General features: G+C 36.1%; 1 protein-coding gene and 1 long non-coding RNA gene across 11 annotated transcripts in view; one reads left to right on the plus strand and one right to left on the minus strand.

Annotated features, from left to right (window-relative positions):
* The first annotated feature begins 791 nt into the window (after positions 1-791).
* Positions 792-19329, plus strand: LOC106868871 (uncharacterized). The gene is made up of 3 exons (XR_001409344.3): positions 792-2362; positions 17378-17528; positions 19063-19329. It is a non-coding gene; the product is annotated as an uncharacterized LOC106868871 (long non-coding RNA).
* Positions 7434-21115, minus strand: part of LOC106868872 (uncharacterized) — a 53423-nt gene continuing 39741 nt past the window's right edge. For 4 of the 10 annotated variants that reach the window (XM_052970455.2, XM_089357212.1, XM_089357210.1 and 1 more), the window contains 5 exons: positions 18930-19035; positions 16540-16734; positions 14990-15191; positions 13225-13367; positions 7434-11853 (listed from right to left, as the gene is read on the minus strand). In XM_052970455.2, the coding sequence (XP_052826415.1) occupies positions 7970-11853; positions 13225-13367; positions 14990-15191; positions 16540-16734; positions 18930-19026 (4521 nt within the window). In that variant the 5' untranslated portion in view covers positions 19027-19035 and the 3' untranslated portion in view covers positions 7434-7969. Of the gene's footprint in view, positions 11854-13224; positions 13371-14989; positions 15192-16539; positions 16735-18929; positions 19036-20848; positions 20917-21115 lie in introns of all 10 variants that reach the window. The other 6 variants (XM_052970451.2, XM_052970452.2, XM_052970454.2 and 3 more) reach the window with 3 other exon arrangements.

Here is a 21115-nt window from a genome sequence, read left to right on the forward strand (position 1 = left end):
TTATTTCTTTGAGGTCAATGATGGGAATGTGACTGGTGAGCAGTACAGGTCCATGATCGAGAACTTTTTGCGCCCCGCCATTCAAAATAGGCCCGACATGTGGTTCCAGGTAACTGTTCATACTACAAGAGAGACAATACAGTTGCTGAGGCAATATTTTGGAGAAAGAATCATCTACTGCGATGTCACCTGGTCATCGTGTTCCCTAGACTTGACTAGCCCTGACATGTGGGGGTACCTCAAGGGGACGGTTTATGTCAACAAACAGAAACCCTGGATTAATTGAAGCTACAACAGTTTTTCTAGTTTCACAAAAATGGATTTTCGTCACTTTTATAATTGGTTATTTAAATAAAGAAATGAACTAAACATGGTGAATGATAGTTGAATATTAAATATTGATTTTGTAGGCGGGTATTTATAATTAATTTGGAATCGTGTATGGAAAACGTGTATGTAAACAGAATTAAGAGAAGATAAATTTGTATGTAAACTGAGCAGAAAAACAAGCTCAGGACTGTGGGTTTTATTAAAAAGCCGTGCGTGTTAAAGCACATCCTAAACTAAATGAAAATTTAATTTAGAGTTACAGCAATTGTAAATTGTGCATGCACGTTAAATATTGATATTTGTCGTCGGGCGTGGACGCACTTATACATACGTGTGGATACATAATGCTTAAACATATCTTCACAGACATTTATATTTGTGTGTATGTGTGCGTGCGTATGCCTGTACAGGGAACGCGCGCGCGCTCTCATATATATTCACACAAAATTTTTTAAAAAGGTACTGAAACAGTAAAAGAATTCAGGAACAGAACGAAGAACGACAGGACAAGTATCTTGAAAGAGAAAGAATCGTATGGTCAATTCATACAACAAACCGAACAAGCTGGGAGTAGAGAACGCTGGCTGTGACTGATAAATTGGAATCTGAAACGAGAAATTGAATCGCTAATTATAGCCTCTCAGGAACAAACCATTAAAATGAAGTTGATGAAGACAAAAATTGATAAAACTCAGTGAGAGAGAGAGGAAACGCAGAATGTGTGGAAAAGGAGACGAATGTATGAACCACGACTTAAAAGAATGCAGTTAGTACAGAAATTGGCACATCGTGAATACAAAAGGCAACAATACAATGTGGCAAGAATGATCCATTGAGAGCCTTGTGGCAATTATGCCATAGAAAGATCAAAGACGTGATATGACCAAATCCTAAAAGGAGTTACTGACAGTGTGGATTTTAAAATTCTGTGAAATGCAATTATTCAGTTTGACCATCATATTAAACATTGAAAACCTGACATTATTGTAGTGAACGGAAATGTGCCTGATAATTGACAAAGCATGTCCTGGTGACAACAGGTTTGAAGTCAAAGAAGAAGAAAAAGTGAACAACTACGATGAACGCAGGTTATGAGCCATGAAGAGAGTGGACGTGTACCTATAGTAACTGATGCAAATGGAAGTACCAGTACCCAACTACCAACGTGGATCAAAATGACTGGAATAAATGTAAAGATAGAACACCTACAAACATCATCATTGTTTGGAACTGCAAGAGTATTCTGCTGGGTTCTTGATGCATGATCAGCAAACGATTTCCATCATACCCAGCAAAATAAGCTGAGATCCATCATACCCAGCAAAATAAGCTGAGATTTTTTAGGATATAATTATAATAGTTGTTCTGGGAAGAATCGTTAAAGCGTCGGGCAAAGTGCCCAGCGAAATCTCTACAGATACTTCACGTTCTGAATTCAAATCTCCTGAATTCAAATGTCTTTCCTCCCAATCAAGTACTGGGTGCCGATGATATCAATCTTGTCCCCTCAAAACTGCCGTCCAGAATCACTTGAGCGTCGAAAAAAATTCCTTCCGGCATTTGTTCCGGCTATTTACTGGCTGGGTTCAAGCTCCATCTAGGTTAGCTTTCATCCTTTCAAGGCTGATAAAGTTAAGTTCCAGTCAAATAGTAGGATCGATCGATGGTATTAACAGATGCCTTCCTCTCAAAACTGCCGGCCTTGTGCCGAAATCGAAACCATTATGATTGCTGCTGTTGCTTTCGTTAGTTGGAACCTTAGAACAGCGTTAACTTATTAGGGAGATACTATTCTCAGTTGCAACTATTTTATTCCTTAACTGGAATATATGAAAGCAATCCTAACGCAGGAGGTCACAAGAGAAAATCTGACGTCACTATTGTTACTATGTCAAAAACATAAACCATCTTATCCATAAGTTTACTGTTGATGATTTTTATGTTTCAAATACTACGACAAATTTCTAACCTTGAACAAAGTCAACTGATTTTCTTTTTAAGCAACTTTATTGCACGTAAGAACTTATATTTGGTATGTATTAAAAAAATTAACGCCATTTGGATAACATATACACTCATATCATATAATTCATTATATTATGAATGCATGTATGTATGTATGTTATCAATCAGTTTCATTTCTGTATTTCTTGTCCATAGAGAAAGAGCCGGATTCTAACATAAATTCAAGGCTCCTTCATTGGAACTTTTATCAACATCATCTAGGTATTTGTGCATATGTGTGTGTGTGTGTACAGTATTTGGTGTTAGTGTATGCGCAGATTTGTATGTTTGTTTTATGGATGCGTTTTTATGTATATATTTTCATGTCTAGATGCATGCATATGTATTTATGTGCTAAATTTTTGGAAAGTTTTACATATCTTTACAGCTCCATTGATGGCTTGAATCTGTAGTCTTCTAATCAGCCTTTTTCTTTCAGGTCTTGAGAACCCTAATTTTTCCAGGTTTTTGTTGAGGCAGTTCGTATGTATGTATGTATGTATGTATGTATGTATGTATGTGTGTAAGAATATATACTTATTTTACCATACCACTTACTCTTAAAACAAGCTGAGAAAAACCAGTTATTTTCTATTCCAAACATTGCTATTTTGCCGTATCTATTCTTATATTTAATCGAAACTTATCCATACATTTTTCACTTCATTCAAGAATCAAGCGCTCTTAGTTCTTATGCATTCATGCGCGCGCACACACACACACACACACACACACACACACACACACACACACACACACACACACACACACACACACACACACACAGCTGTGCGCGTATGTGGATACTAGGCAGTGGGTGAGAAAAAGGTAGCACAAGCGTTGAATAGATTAGCACCGAAATAATGCTCGTATTGATGAGATTCTCAAATTCCAACATCTTAATCGGGATAAAGTAGTCCAACAGAACAAGTGGTTGCTATAACCAGTGCATGGCTCAAGCAAATCTTAAAGACATGCACAAATAATTGTAGGTAGTAGTAATACATTTGTATGAGGGATTACATGTACTTATTCATATAATTATCTTCATCTTGCTAGGTGAATATGCATTTGTGACATCCATATAAATGAATTCAGCTCCTCTATAACTGGTTGTCCGTCTTTTGTTTCTTATGTATGTATGTATGTATGTATGTATGTATGTATGTATGTATGTATCTATGTAGGCGTGCGTATATGCATGTATGTATATATGTATATATGTATGTATGTATGTATGTATGTATGTATGTATGTATCTATATATCTCTATATTATTTTATACGTACATATTCATATGTACGTATATATGCGCATATATGCGCATATATATGTATACACACATACATGACTGAAGCAAGTAAAATATTATATATATATATATATATATATATATATATATATATATATATATATATAATAATAATAATAATAATAATAATAATAATAATAATAATAATAATAATAAGGAAAGAGAGAGAAAGAGAGAGAAAGAGAGGGATAGAGAGGGATGGAGAGGGAGAGAGAGAAGGGAATGAGAGAGAGAGAGAGAGAGAGGGGGAGAGAGAAAGAGAGAAACATGTGTATGTACCACAATGGCGTGAAATTGTATAAACGTGCCTCATAATCCATATTCTGTGAATATGGAATGCACTGTTACCGGTTCACGTACTAAACAATGATATTATTTACGATAGAAATAGAACACCAGGAACAAGCCAAGACCAGGTTAATTCGTAGAAACATGAGCAGGCTGGAATGTTCAACTAGGTGATGGTGTAGTGAATATCCTTTATCTTTTCTTCATTTCAATTCTTGAGTTGCAGGCATGCTGGGATACTGCCTTGAAAGATTTCTAGTGGAACAAATCGACCGCAGTAGTTATTTTCAGAATCCGGTAGTTAGTTTCTTTTGCTTCCTCTGACGGGAAAATAAATAAACCAACACCAGCTGGTGGGGGACAGACACAAAAACGCGCGGACACATATACATACATACGTACATACATACATACATACATACATACATACATACATACACACATCTATATCTTTTATCTTTTATTTGCAAACCAAATCCGAAAACGCAGGAGTGGCTGTCTGGTAAGTAGCTTGCTTACCGACCGCATGGTTCCGGGTTCATTCCCACTGCGTGGCACCTTGGGCAAGTGTCTTCTACTATAGCCTCGGGCCGACCAATGCCTTGTGAGTGGATTTGGTAGTCGGAAATTGAAGGAAGTCCGTCGTATATATGTATTTATATATATGTATGTGTGTCTATATGTTTGTGTGTCTGTGTTTGTCTCCCGCCATCGCTTGACAACCGATGGTGGTGTGTTTACGTCCCCGTAACTTAGCGGTTTGGCAAAAGAGACCGATCGAATAAGTACTAGGCTTACAAAGAATAAGTCCTGGGGTCGATTTGCTCGACTAAAGGCGGTGCTCCAGCATGGCCACAGTCAAATGATTGAAACAAGTAAAAGAGAGTAAAGAGTATACACACACACACACACACACACACACACACACACACACACACATATATATATATATATATATACTCTTTACTCTCTTTTACTTGTTTCTGCCCAACTCTTCGAAACGCCGGTGTTAAAACGGGGGTAGCTGATGAAGGAAAATGTTCTGTATGTGGCTTGTGTGTTTTCTGTACTCTGGTTATTATTATGTCTTGTCTACGTTTTGTTTGCAATTTCCTGTACCCAGATATGCACCTATATATACAGGTAGACGTAGGTATGCACACACCTGTACGTATATATGCATATACTCATTTATTATTTGTTTATATATATATATATATATATATATATATATATATATATATATATATATATATATATATATATATATATATATATATACTAACTGGTGTACCCAGTAATTCCCAGGTGTAAAAATGTTCTATTGAAACGCCCTTTCAAGCAATTTCGTTATAACTACCACAAAAGTTTAAGTATTAAAATACATACATACATTCTTTGATAATAATAATGAGAATATGTCTAAAATACTAAATACTTAAACTGTTTTTAACATTTTCTTATTATTATCAGAGAATGTAAATACGTATTTTAATACTTTTGTGACAAGTCCTTAACACTACAAAGCTTATACAAAGCTTTACATTTTAAACATATCCTCATTATTATTATCAAAGAATGTATATATATATTTCAATACTTAAACTGTTTATTAAACATTTTCTATTATTATCAAAGAAAATATATATATGTATTTTTATATATGTATTTTAATACTTAAACTGTTTTAAACATTCTCTTGTTATTATCAGAGAATGTATATATGTATTTTAATACTTTTGTGACAACCTGTACTTAACACCACAAAGCTTATATAAAGCTTTATATTTTACTTTTGACAATCTTTTTCTAAAAAAAGTGAAACCGGTAAAGTGAATAAACATCTTAAAAATTGCATTCTCAAACCTTCTTTCATATATATATATATATATATATATATATATATATATATATACTACGATCGATCTAATTCACTCACAAGGTTTTGGTCGGCTCGGGGCTATTGTAGAAAACACGTGCCAAGGTGTCACAGAGTGGGACTGAACTCGGAACCACACTGAGACGTCATATATACATATATATATAGACAATAGGCAAGAGTTAGAGATGCTCAGTATAGAAAACAGATAGTCGTACTCAAACGAATTTGAACTTGGACTCCGAATTCCTTATCCAGGTCTATGTCCTTGGCATCAAGAGTGGCTATAAGAGAAATCCAAGGCGAGCTGATATGGAGGAAGTGATGCAGATAAACACAATTAGGCTTGATACATGCGCGCGCACACACACGCATATGCACACACATATCTACATGTATTCAGAATTATAAACACACACACACGATTATATTTTTATAGACCATAAAAGATACAAAACACTCAACAGCTGTTTCAGGAAGCTCAGATTTACGTAATGATCGCAATGTTAATAATTTGCAGATGGAATGTGCAGAAGGTCTTGGGTATGCAACTATTAAACAATGACATAGAAATATTACAATAAATCCGGTTTCCTTCAAGAGAAATTTGGCAAAAATAGGCTGTGACATTACACGCGCGCGCACATATACACATTACACACACAGAGACACAGACACACACGCATATGTACTCACACATACGCGTATACACACGAACATACATCAAACACACACATATACTAATTAAGGTGATTTACTTCATACTACGGGCACAAGCATGGATATTCAATTCTGAATCATCATGATTAACATCATCATCATCATCATCATCATCATCATCCCTCCCCCATCATCACCACTGCGAAGTGACAGGATAGCTACTGCGCCGGGGAAAATGCTTAGAGGCATTTCTTCCGACTTTACGTCCACTTCGTCTTCTATTCTTTCGAGAACGATGGTACAAGTACTAGTTGGACATTAGGGTGTAAGTAAGTGACTTGTCACCTTCCCCGAAATTACTAGCCTTTTGTCAAAATTTGAAATCAACACTTGGTTACTACAGCCTGTGATGTTGGCTTTGCCGTTCAAATTTTTGGTACCGACAAAATAAAATGCAAGCCAAATATTCTTTTCTACTGTAGGCACGAGGCCCGAAATTTTGTGGGAGAGGACTAGGCGATTAGATCGACCCCAGTACAAAACTGGTACTTAATTTATCGACCCCGAAAGGATAAAATGCAAAGTCAACCTCAGCGGAATTTGAACTCAGAACGTATATAGCCAGAACAAATACCGCAGGTTTTTTTTTTCGGACGCTCTAACGATTCTACTAATACATCAGTTAATAATAACTTCTGACTTGGGTACCAGACTGCTAGCTGCATCGGGAAAGTTGCTGTCGAGTGACTTAAACTACTACAGTATTTGTACCAATTCATAGACACCGTAAGAGTGTCGACAGAAGAATATCTTCAACTGGATTTCGAATCATAACGTATAAGTTATTTGGAACGACTCTCTAACATTTCTGTCTCTCTACCACCCTTCTGCTATTTAACCACCTAGAGTCACTACGAACAACAATATAAAAAAAAGAAGAAGAAGAAGAACAACAACCAATAAATTAACATTTTTTTTAAAAACAGGAAATAACAGGTCAATTATTCATAACGTATGGCAAGACACTTTCATTGAAAATCAGTTTTGAAGCTGACATATTTTCTACTGGATTTTGTATTACGTCATATTTGAGTTAAGTCATACATGAAAGTATTGGACGTCATCTTCTCTTGTCCATCATAATCGCGTTTCCCTTTTCTTTCATTCTCTTTGGGAACTTTACTATTTCTGACCAATACAATGTTTCTAAATTAGTCTATGGATGGATAAGGCAAGGATTTCACAAAATTTATCACCAATGTTTTTATATTTATGAATCAACATATTCTTTTTCATTTTTTTAATGTATTCAATGTTGTTGTGAAAATTACAAATGACCGCATAAGGAAATGTTTTCTCACGTAAAAATACATGTTCAAGTATTTTGGTTCTACTCCGAATATACAAATTCCGTTCTTTTATTTTTCAACTTTTACGATTCCCAGCAAAATGATGATAATATCTTGATATAGTGTCAGTAACTCACTCCTTCTTCCTCAGCCAATATTTTTATCATCACTACTAGACCCTCCATTCTCTACTGCATTATTGACATCATTAACCTCTTTAGTGTTCTGCTTAACTTCCTCCGCGCTGACGTTAGTTTCGCCGTCTCCATTATTTCTCTCTGTAATTATCGGTGGGACAAGGTTAACGTCCTCATCCTTTGTAGTACTGTTCGTATTCTCTGCTGGTTTATCATTATCACTCTTGTGCTCAGTATTACTCTCTGCCCCTCGTTTGTCAACATACGCACCATCACTATCTACATTATGACTGTCTGTAACTTTCATTACACCATTGTTCACATTTTCATCTCCAGGAGTAGTTTTTGTAACCTCTGAAGCAAAAAGGCTAGTGTCACCATCAACAGGATTACTCTCTGTAACTTCTGATGTAGCATTGGTATCCTCTTCATCGACAGTAACTCCGAGTTCAGTCTTGTTGACAGTATTGTCAGTAGTAACACTACCTATAATTCCTACTGAAGCAGTGTTAATGCTATCGTTATCAGCAGCCTTTCCTGTAACATCCGATTCACCATTGCTAACATTATCTTCAGTAGCATTCTTCTCTATGACTGCATCTATGTTAACATCACCAACTAATGTAGTACTTCCTGTAACTTTATTAACATCTCCATCTTCATCAATACTCATGGAAACTTCCCGTGAGACATTATTGCCACCACCATCTCTACTGTCACGCCTTTTTACTGTGTTATCATCAGTATTTGCAGCAGTAGTCTCTGCAGCATTTACAGTACTTCCGTTAGCCTCACCATGTTCGGTTGCACTCTGTGGCGGAGTTGGACTACCGTTACTATACATGCCATCTTTAATCGCACTCTCTGAGTCTGTTCTTGTATTCTGCACATCTCCGTCGTTACTCAGTTTAACTTCTACACTGCCACCAACGTCAGGTTCCGTAGAACCGTCCTCTGCGACATTTACACCATCATTCGTTTCATTATAGTCTCTAGTTAAACTAATAGTTTCTCTACTTCTCTCAATAACATCACCCCCTTTACCATTGCCATCATCAACAGCATCACCATCCCTTCTGTTACCATCACCATCCCTTCTGTTACCATCACCATCCCTTCTGTTACCATCACCATCCCTTCTGTTACCATCACCAGCCCTTCTGTTACCATCACCATCTCCATCTCCATAACCATCCTTATTATCATTATTATCACGCTCTTCTACACAAGAAGAGCTATGTTGGTCTTTAGTTTTGCTATCTGCAGCAACGAAGCCTTCACAGTCAGAGGTCATGTTATCAAGCTCAGTTTTCTTGGTCCCAGTAACGTTTTTCTCGCGAGGGGATGTTTCATTTTCATTTATGTTCTGAATATTGTCTTCTGTATCAGCGATTCTCAAAATGTCATTGCTATTATCAAGCACGTCAGGAGTTCCAGATTTATCTCGAGCAGAATCAGATAAAACTTCGATTCCGCCAACATTCTCGTTCTGAAAGTTCTCATTTTTACTATATGTAACATCATCGTTTTCGGTATTTTCCACAACTGCGTTTAAAATGTTATCACTTTCATCCATTTTGCTATTTTCATCAGATTTTCTGTCGTTATTTTCGACGAAACTCGTCATCGCTGGCAAATTATCTTCAAGTCTGTTTCCATTGATAACAGAACGGTTCAACGTTCCATCTCTATCATCTGTAAAGTTATCAACACTTTCTCCATTAGAAATATTTTTCTGTTCTTTAGACTGGTTATTTTGACCATTATTTGCATTTATTAATGTGTTGTCATCATGGCCAGCCTCAGCTTGTGTGCTATCCACGCTTTCTTTAAAGTTGTTAGGGATATTGACAGCAGAAATATCACTGGTCTCTTTATTGCTGTCAGTAATAAGGTTTTGGGGTGCATTATTTGGTATTTCATTAGAGGAGTCTTCATTATATTCATCATTTCTCGTGTTTCTGGAATCATCATTAAAGTTCTTTTCTTTGTCATTTGTTTCATTTTCTACTCCATCTTCACTGTTAAAGTGAGATGGGACATCATTTCCTTCAAGGGAATCTCGTCTTGCCTTGTTTGAATTCACTTTACTACGGACTAAGCTTACACTGTCAGGTGTGACGTCTCCCAAATCATTGGAGCGTTGAATATCACCTGCTACAGCAGTATTAATATTATCATCTCCAATAACAATCTTAGTGTCTTCAGATATATCAGTGACTAAATCTCTATCAGTTTGGTGGGAAATATTCCCGTCATCAACGACTTTCGTATCGACCCCTTCATCAACTACAGCATTTGTGTAATTATTTATAGTGTCAGTATCGCTGACAGCATTATCATCTGAATGTTTAGATGCATTATTATCAATATTTACATCTCTAGAAACATTTGAATCACTGTCGATAACTTCAGCTGCTGTACATGTCTCTTCTGCATTAGTTATCACATTCTCACTCCTAGAATCCTTTACAATTATCTTATCGGGTAAATTGTCGTCCGAACGTCCATTTTCATTATCAGTTTTTGCAGCATAAGTTACATCAATGTCATCTGTGAGATTTTCAGCTGTGAGTTCCATTTCATTTTTATCAGTATCACCACCTGCATCCTTGGTTTTTGTCTCTTTGTCTCTTTCCTGAACATCATTGATATCTTCCTTTTGGTAAGCAGCAAGGCTATTCACATCATCATCATCATCATCTACGGAAGTGTTATGGAGTGATGGAGAATTATTATCCAAAGTCTCACCGTTTTGTGTATCAGTTTCTGTATACTTCTTAGGAGTATTTCCATCTAATATGGAATCAGATTTCCTCTCTACAGAGTCAGGTTCATTGTCATCTCTTGGCAGAAGTTGTTCCTGTTCCTTCTCTTGATGAATATTGATATTTTCATTGGACTCTCTGGTTTTTAGCTTTGGAGTTTGCTTTAAGTCCACAGTAGATGATTCTGAGACGTCATCTACATTTTCATTAGATTTTTGCGGACTAAATCTATCATTATTGTGCGTAGCATTAACATTGTCTCGAGGTGTTTCAGATTTCATATCTTCGTTGTCAGATGTATGCTTTTCTTCTTCACTCGTTTTAACATTCTCTTGGTCTGTTTTATTTACGTCAGCTGAAGTAGTATCTATATTTGGGTCATTTGTAACCTCTGATTTACTTTCCTCCTTTTTAGTTTTATTTGAAAAATTGTCGGCATTTCCAGTATCATCCTTGCTCTCAGCGTTTCTCTCATTTACAGAAACTTCTTGACTTTGTTTATTTACATTTACATCAACTGGTGAATGTCTTACCGTAGAATCGTTATTTTTCTCTTCATTACTATTGGAATGATTATCAACGGTTTCTTCATTGTTTATATCGTTCTGACCAGTTTGACTATTTTTCATATCTGGATCAACGTCATCGTTTTGTTTAGAATATTCGGGTAACTGGGAATCAACAACAGCCTTGCTACTTTGTCTTAGAACTTCAGAATTTTTATTCGATTTCTTTTTTAATTTTTCCTTCCTTTTAGCCTGTTTGATATTTTCATGTGTGTTTACATCTTTTTTCCCTGCGGTTTTATCTTTCACATTTACTTTCGAATCATCTCTCGATTGATGTTTTTCTTCTTCAACATCTACAGTGACCGTCAAATTTGTAGAATTTGTTTCATCTTTGGCTGTTCGTTTACGACTTTTATTCTTGTAAGTGTTTCGTTCAGAAATCCCACGTGGGAAGTCTGTTCTGTTACTAGTTTTTTCTACAGATTGGTTGGAATTGGAAATATTATCTTCTCCCTTTCCTGTCGTTTGACCCGCCATCTCTTCTTTTTCTGATGCTTGTTCCTTTTCAGTCTGACTTTTCTCTCTGTCAAAGTTTCCGCGACCTTTCCGACGTCTCCCTGAAAAAACAAACCAATAGACTTTCGTCTAATAAATGAACAATCAATTATCACATGAATACACATACATAATTATACATAACTCAAGCGTTCATTTAAATATATAACCATTTATTCGTTTATGCATCTGTCTCATGAATTCCCTCCTCTCTAAATTAATGCACTTTCATAAATTCTCTCATACGCATTCCACACACGGACACTCCACGTACATAAGCACACAAGGTTGTCAGAGGCGTTGGACAACATGCTTTGCGTTATTTCTTTTCACTTTACGTTTTATCGAGGTCAGTTTTGCCTTTCAGCCTTTCTGCATCTATAAAATAAAATACTTGGATTAGTGAAACTGTTAGAATTCCGGACAAATTGCCTTGTGGTATTTGTTCCGACTGTGAGTTCTGATTATTTTGGGTGGTAGACTAAATCCATCACCGACTAGTTGAACATCACCATCTGGTCCTTGAGTGCCTTTCGCGGTTTTCAATCAGCTCCAAGCATTTGAGTCAGGTCTTTGATTTAAGGATGAGTGCGTCTTGCATGTCTCGTGAGTGGAGGCATTGAAAGATAACCAAAGGGATATAGACAGTTTCTCTCGGTAACTAAATTATACATGTATATACACTCTGACGATCAAATTCTGGCGGGAATGCCCATATAAGCATGAGCAGCAATCCAATATAGGCAGAAACCCAAACCGCTCTACATTCGGAGAACAAGGCGGAGATAGCCTGTAAACATTCATAAAGGTAACTATTGCTCCAAACGAGCAATAAGGGTTTGATTCGTAGATACGAGTAAACCTTAACGAAAAAGATTAAATTAGAACGTAGTCTTGTTTTCAATGCAACATCTCAAAAAGAAAAGCAGTTCTCCATATGTTCATATGTGTAAATATACATACATATACACACATATACACACGTGCACACAAACATATATATATATATATATATATATATATATATATATATATATATATATATATATATGATAAAATAAATTATGACCATCACTCGCAAGCGATTACACTTTGTTGGCTCACATCATGACTTCGCTAATTGCTTAAGTGCCTATACAGGGTGTGGTAGCTATTTGAGGATATATGTGTGGTAATTTTATAATACAACTCTAATCTAACAAAAGACCAAATATATTTTAATAAAAAAAACACAAATAAAAAGCTAATTTATGTATGGTATGAAGAAATGCATAAACTAAAATATATTTGGGTCTTTAGAATGATTGAAGCAAATAGAAACCAGATAGACAGACAGAGACACACACACACACACACACTTATATGCATACATTCATTCACATACACATACGCGTGTGCACATTTGTATGGAACAATGTTACGGAAGTTCATACCTGTAGTGCCCTTTTCTGGAGGAGGACAATTTTCAAGTGGCTTAGGTTTCAAAACATTCGTTTCTGAATTCCCTTTTCCTGTATGTTGTTGGTTAATTCGTGGAATCTGTCTCCTGGCATTAGTTCGCACGATACTAGAATTCCTGCTTGAAAAATAAGTGTCAAAATTTTACACATACATACGGAACGTTTGTACGTATGCATATATGTGAACAGATCAGGGTATATGCAAATAACTATGTATATATATATGATTCTGTACGTACACGTATGAGTGCATATGTAGATATATGGTGACAGGAGAACAACTGTTAGTTACGCAGTGGAGTATCCTTTTCTGCCCAAGGTGGCCTTTTACTTCTATGTGGAGAGACATCTATCAATGGGGACACAGAAACCTCTTCTTCATCACAACAACGAGGACTCAATCATAACACTATACATATCATGGCAACGGTTTTGTACTCTCTAGTCATGAAAAATTGTAGTTAATACTGCTGTTTCAAATGGTAGGAATCCAAATCTCTGATTGATCCAATATAATGACCTCCATACATTTAATATTACGGAGACCTAAACCTATACTTCAGTCTGTTTCGTTGCTGATCTTTACAAAGAGATTGGAGTGCTGTTCTGGGGACGTGCTACTGTTGCTACTGTAGCATACATTAAAAAGTATTCTAGAACCCCCCCCCCCCCAAAAAAAAAAAACAGTCTAGCTAATCAGCAAAGGTTCAAATTATTCAAGTAAAACTTTTATAGATACATTTTAAAATGGAAACAAATATGTGTTTATATACAGCATAAATTATCTCGAGGTAAGTGGTTGACAATACATGTAGCTATCAATGAACCATGCTGTTATGAGAAATCCCGATACCAAAAATACTAAATTGATATCTAAAAGTCAACATAAAAATACACAATGATTCTACTAGAAGAATACGTGAGAGACTACTAATTGCATACTATTCTACGGCAGTTTATAAACAAAACTTTTAAACTATGGATAGCGCCGTAGTTATTCTTCAAGGTGAAATCTAATGCAAAAGGATGAGTTAGGGTTAGGGTTAGGTGCAGAGAATGACAATAGTGCAAGGATAGAATTATATAATCTACACTTAAACCACTGAAGTAGTACCTTAAACTTTAGACAAGTACGGCTTGGTACTACGCCCCTCCAATTTACTTTGCTTTTGAAAATCATACATACGTACATACATACATACATACATATATACATACACACATACATAATACATACATACGTACGTACATACATACATACATACGTACATACATACATACATACATACATACATACATACATACATACATACATAAAAGCATGCATGTCTATGAGAGAATGTGGGTGTTTGAGAGGCGATCTGCCAAAAATAGCATCCCAGTCGCTTCACATCAATTCCGACAAAGGATCCTTTATGCAGTCACCAGTCACTCGATCTCTTGTAATTGGCAACTCGAGCTCCCTCAAATCACTCAACTGTTTTGAATAATGAATACGGAAACAAACAAACAAACAAACAGGATAGTCACGACTGGAACACTTTTGGTCAAGGATTTGCTTGGGTTTATTAATAAGCAACAGCCTTGAACAAATTAGATTCTGTTGTGCTAAATGCATTATATCTGTATAAAAGACAATGTAGTCATAGATAGAACACATTTGATCATAGACTTAGTGACCCTAACCTGGGTCAAAGTATAAACGAGAAGAAAACCAAAGACAAATATCGATACGTACTGTGATGAGTTTAACTTAGAATAATTATTATTGTCTGAAGTAGCACCACCTTCTGTATCCGTAGAATGAGATTTCGATTTTCTCTTGAATAAAATATCGAATTTGTCTGGAGTTTTACTCTGTTCGATCATTCTTGAATCTTTATAAAGAGCGGCGGATATAGAACCTGCATAGGCTTGGATAGTGTGTTGAGAATGGAAACCTAGAAGACAGTGGAAAAAATGAGTTTTAATTACTCTTATTCTTTTGGTAACAGACAGAATTCTCCATATCAATACTGTATAAGGGAGTATTGTAATTTGTTTGAGGTATTGTAATGTGTAAATGATATAAATATTAACAAGAAAACCTTTTGAGCTATACAAGTGTAAGCAAAATATGTAAGGCGATATCCATTAGTAAAAACAAAGACAAGATACTGTATTAGTTTACATAGGTTGTTTAATGCTTCAATTATATTTCGGGAAACTTTCCTCTTATCAAATATAAGAAAGAAAGTAATTCGAAAGTTCGGAGAAAAGGTGTTGTTTTCAGTAGGCCATTCTGACGTGTCAATATAGTAAAAAGTTTCAGGTCGAAATATAAATAGTTCATATACAATCATCGTCACTAATTTTGTGTCTCAGGCTATGACAATTGATTTTAAGTTACATAGGTTGCAGTTGTAAAGTAATATTAAATGATAGGAGACATATAGCTTTAAGAAGCAGAAGTATAGCAAAATTGACGTGTTTCAGCTACCTTACTGTTTCAACTTCTCTACTTTGTTGGGGGAATGAGTTCCAATAGGCTAAGTAGAGTCGAAGCTCTAGTAATGGCCTTAACGTCCGACTAAAGGATGAGTGTACTCCACATTTTGCATGATGATGATGATGATGATGATGATGATGATGATGAACATTGTATTGTAAAGCTTCGGCGAACTCACTTTCAAGACAGAAGATTGTAGCCATTACGTAACGTCTTACTGAGTATGGCATAGACATTACGTACTCTAATGTCTACACTCCACTCTACGTACATAACTTTGTTATGCATAAATACATTTTGTTTTATTAGTACAATTTAAAATGGTGATTATTAAATGGGGAATTTTAAAATTAATATTACTGATTTTTATTTTCTATTTCCAGTAAGCTGAAATTCAGGGGAGGGACAAATGTATTTGAGCTTGGCAAATATAGTACTTCGAAACAGACTCTGTTTTTAAATTTCTACCCCAGGTCTTTTAGAGGTGGTGCAATCGTCTTTAATGTTATGATATTTAGAAAACATTTCCGCCGAGGTCGACTTTGCCTTTCATCCTTTCGGGGTCGATTAAATAAGTACCAGTTACGCACTGGGGACGATGTAATCGACTTAATCCCTTTGTCTGCCCTTGTTTGTCCCCTCTATGTTTAGGCCCTTGTGGGCAATAAAGAAATAAATATTTAGAAGAAATTATGAGAAACATCAACTTTTAAATCAACTAAAATAAGAGTTGCAATGAATTCTGTTTGATAGTTTTGCCATGATATTTCCTTACCGTCTTTTTGTCCACAGAGTCTTACCTTTACTGCCTTCACGTAGTAAAATATCCATGTAACGATTACGAATGCATCTCCTCATGTTTTTTACACTGTACGTACGAGCTAGCGTCCACATGTAAGAGTCGGGTAAGCATTTCCACTCATATCGTTCTTGTCCCTTATGTGTAATAGGGGGCAGTATTGGTCGTGGCATCTTTTGTTTAGAAGACGCACTCTCTGAAAAATGAGGGAAAATGTTGCCGTAGAAAGTGTATTGTAAGACAGCAGGGTGAACGTTTTTAACTTTAAAGAATGATGCAGTGAAGGGTGGCATAACGGAGATTGACAGAGTTAAGAATGAACTATTGGGGAGAATGACAGTGAAGAATGACTCAAAAGACGAAGTTCCCAATAAGGAAAGTTTCAGATGAAGAGTGACCCTCTGAAGTTTGCTTCTATGGCATTTCTCAAAGATTGACTCAATAAAGAATGACTTAAGAGAGATCGAATGAAGAATGACCTAATAATAACCCAGTGAGAAAGACACGATGGGAAGTAATCTGTGGGGAATGACAGAATGGGGAATGATTCGATAAAGAATGATCTAATGCACAGCCACGCAATGAGGAATAACACGATAAAAAACCTTACGTTAGAGATTATAACAGCAACAGCAGCAGCAACAACAACAACACCATCAGTAGCGATGACAACGACGACGACGACAACAACAGTAACATCAATCAACATTTTTCTAGAGCAATATTAGAACATTCTCGCTCTGTACCATGTGCAGTATCATCTAAAATTTTAAAACAATAACTTTCTGGATTTCTTTTCCTTCTTTGCTACTTTCACTTTGCGTCCTTATCTTTTATAGGCGTATGTTATGTATAAATGGAGTTAATTCAGACAGAGAAGATGGCAGAAAATAACGGAAGTTTGACACATTACATTGGAATTTCAAATCAGAATTTTCTCGCGGCGTTACTTCACCTGCTTTTGTAATTAAAAAAGTGAAGGAAAGACAGGTGAGTACAAGATATTGTTGTACGTGGAACTAAATACATTACAGCATTTAGTTACACCTTCTACATTCTGTGTTGAAATACTACATGAGTTTAAATGTCAATTTTTCTTTGCGCCCTCTTGGGTCCTAAAATAAGTACTAATTCAACCCCGAAGTTTGTTAAATCGAATAAATCCTACTGTACAGCCTAACATCAATCAATGACTGATAACAATGTAATATACTCACCTTGGTCAACTACAAATTACAATATGAGACAATGGAGGAGCCTTTACGTGATCATTCTGCATGATCGAAATTGTGGCCATATATCCCTCATATCACAATGTCTTAGATTAAGAAAACATATATTGGATGAAATAATCTTAGACACATCCCTGGAACGACTTTTTTTTTATCAAGGTTGAGATGCCTTTGATCTTGGGTCTCCTCGGCCAGTTTTGACCTACAGCTAAACAACAACAGATTAGAATAGCTAAGTTTAATGACAATATAAGCTAATTAGAAATAAATATGCCGTAAGGAAAGGCTGTTAGTACAAATGAGAAAACGTATCGGTGAAGGATCTTTCACAATCATTCGACCTGCTGAAAATGGTAACTAAGTCTCACTCAAAACACATACATTCTTACTGCATGAGAAAAGGAAAGGTACGTTGAAAAATGCGGTTCTAGATGCTATGTATCAAAGCAAAAAGATTGGATGATCATTACTGGAAGACCTTTAGCCATATAACTGTTCAATCAAGGCTGATTTGGATAAACATCAAATTTAACAAAAACAAAACACAAAAAGAACAAAACAATACATAAATCTTAGATTAGATTAATGGGCTATAATCATTCTGTGCCATCATTGTTACATTTATTGACAGAGCTGATCTATAGATATATATGATCGATCAGGAAGTTTCAAACATATTTTACTTGGTCTGGTCGTTATAGTATAGAGCAAAATGTTTCATATTTATGATAACTTCCTATGCTCCAAGTTCAAATTCCGCTGAGGTCAACTTGCTTGTTTGCCCTTTCGGAGTCGATAAAATAAAGTACCAGTCCAGCGGCGATGAACTAATGGAATTATGAGAGTATCGGACGAGGCGCCTTCTGATATTTGTTCTGTTTGTTTGTGATCTCAGTTCTCGAAATGGAAAGATAGACATAATTCCAGGCCTTGTATCTGAGCGTTTCTAGAGGAGTTCACTCAGTTGTTAGCAATCGAGCCTGGTCTCTAGTTTGAGCATATTTACCTCCCTTTCGTCTACCAATCTTGGAAGCCCTGAAAAAATAAACAGTTATAGAAGCGTTATGGGTATTACACTTCTTGATTAAACGGCACAAAAAAAAGAGAAAGAAATACTGTTGATAGTAGAAGATATATTAGGGTCGTTGTTGTTTCTCACCTTGAGGTTTTCTTGTATAAATGTTGTTCGTTGGTATCTGTTGGAATGACTGGAGATGTTGCTTCAATGAAGATTCCTTGCTCGTGGAGTTGGTCATTTTCACTTACTGGCAAATATAAAAAATTTATTTCAGGTTCATCAGGATTATGAAGAAAATGAGAATGGAGGTGAAGACGATGATGTTGCTTATGATGATGTTGATGATGATGATGACGATGATGATGATGACCACGATGACGACGGCGACGGCGACGACGACGACGAAGGCGACGACAGCAATGATGATGATGTTGAAGATGACGACGATGACGTTGGTAATGGTGATAACAATGGTGCAGTGTGTGGTAGTGACAGTACTTATATGATGCTATACGAATTAAAGATCACATAAAATCATGAACTCGCAGTGTTGAAATCATGTCTTCCTCTAAGCTTCGTCCGTGACAGAAGGTCGAAAATCGCAGTCCCTCCTAACACAACCGGAACCGGCGCCTCCAGCAACAATACTACGGTCGCCGCTATGTATAACGATCCCATCGCGGGGTGTCATTTTAATCATTTACACAGGAAAACTTTTAAATGCGCCGTTCACTGTTCGTTTATTTATTAATGTTCTATTATGACGTTCGAAAAGGTTTCGTCGCACTTCTACCACCTAGCCATGGGCATAAAATTCCATTGCAATTCTTTTATCAACGATCCGGGTAGAATCCAGAAGTACGAAGAACAAAAACGTTTTTGACATTTAATAATAGACATTGCTATGTAGAAATACATTGAAGTTGTATATAACAGTAAATGAGTGACTTGAAATGCTTAAAATAACAGTTCGATGATGTAATTGTTTCACAACACACGGTTTCTGAATAAGTCACTTGCAAAATAAGAACAGCTCCTTTCATCCCTCCCCCGTCACCCCCACACATATATGATGGCTTAACTGGCCGAAACTTCGAAGCCACTGTCAATAATATCTTAAGAATAATAAATTTGGACTCAACAAAAATATTGAGTAACCCATAAGATTTGTTTTAATTATAACTGAATGTGAAAAACAACCACGCACGCACACACACACACACACACACACACACACACACACACACATACATACGTGTATACATATGTATGCATATATATACATATATACATATATATGCGCACACACACACACACACACACACACACATACATACACAAACGCATATATACGGTAGAACCTCGCAATACGAGTGCACCATTGTACGAGTAATTTGCTGTACAAGCCGAGGCTCGTGCGAATTTTTGTCTTGAAGTACGAGCGAAAAATCCGTAAGAATTCTATTATTACGCGAATATAAACATGTTTACACGCAGGTGTATAATAAGACAAATAATTAATTATGGGTAAAAAAACGTACTAAAACTTGTGTAAAATTTATATATATAAGAATATATAAGAACTTAAAACATTTATAAGGACTTATGAATCTATATATTAGTGCTAAAATATTATGTATTATATATTCACACTTAAGTTCAAATAAGGTTCAATGAAGATAGAATAGAATACTAAACAAATACGGTAATGAATAAATAGATAAATAAATAGAAATATATATTTAGTATATAGGCGTAGGAGTGGCTGCGTGGTAAGTAGCTTCCTTACCAACCACATGGTTCCGGGTTCAGTCCCAGTGCGTGGCACCTTGGGCAAGTGTCTTCCACTATGGCCTCGGGCTGACCAAAGCCTTGTGAGTGGATTTGGTAGACGGAAACTGAAAGAAGCCTGTCGTATATATGTATATATATATGTATGTGTGTTTGTGTGTCTGTGTTTGTCCCCCCACCGTCGCTTGACAACCGATGCTGGTGTGTTTACGTCCCCGTAACTTAGCGGTTCGGCAAAAAGAGACCGATAGAATAAGTACTAGGCTTACAAAGAATAAGTCCTGGGGTCGATTTTCTCGACTAAAGACGGTACTCCAGCATGGCCGCAGTTAAATAACTGAAACAAGTAAAAAAGAAAAAAAGAGTATACATACATTTTGTAATAAAGAAGAGACTATCACCTCTAAAATTTATATTGTGTGTGTGTGTGTGTGTGTGTGTGTGTGTGTGTGTGTGTGTGTGTGTGTACGTACATAAATGCGAAAACACATACATGTATACGAAAGGCTAACTACTAACTAGAAAAGGCTCTGAAT

Source organism: Octopus bimaculoides, chromosome 9 (genome assembly GCF_046866305.1).
Source record: "Octopus bimaculoides isolate indiv1 chromosome 9, ASM4686630v1, whole genome shotgun sequence".
NCBI lineage: Eukaryota > Metazoa > Mollusca > Cephalopoda > Octopoda > Octopodidae > Octopus > Octopus bimaculoides.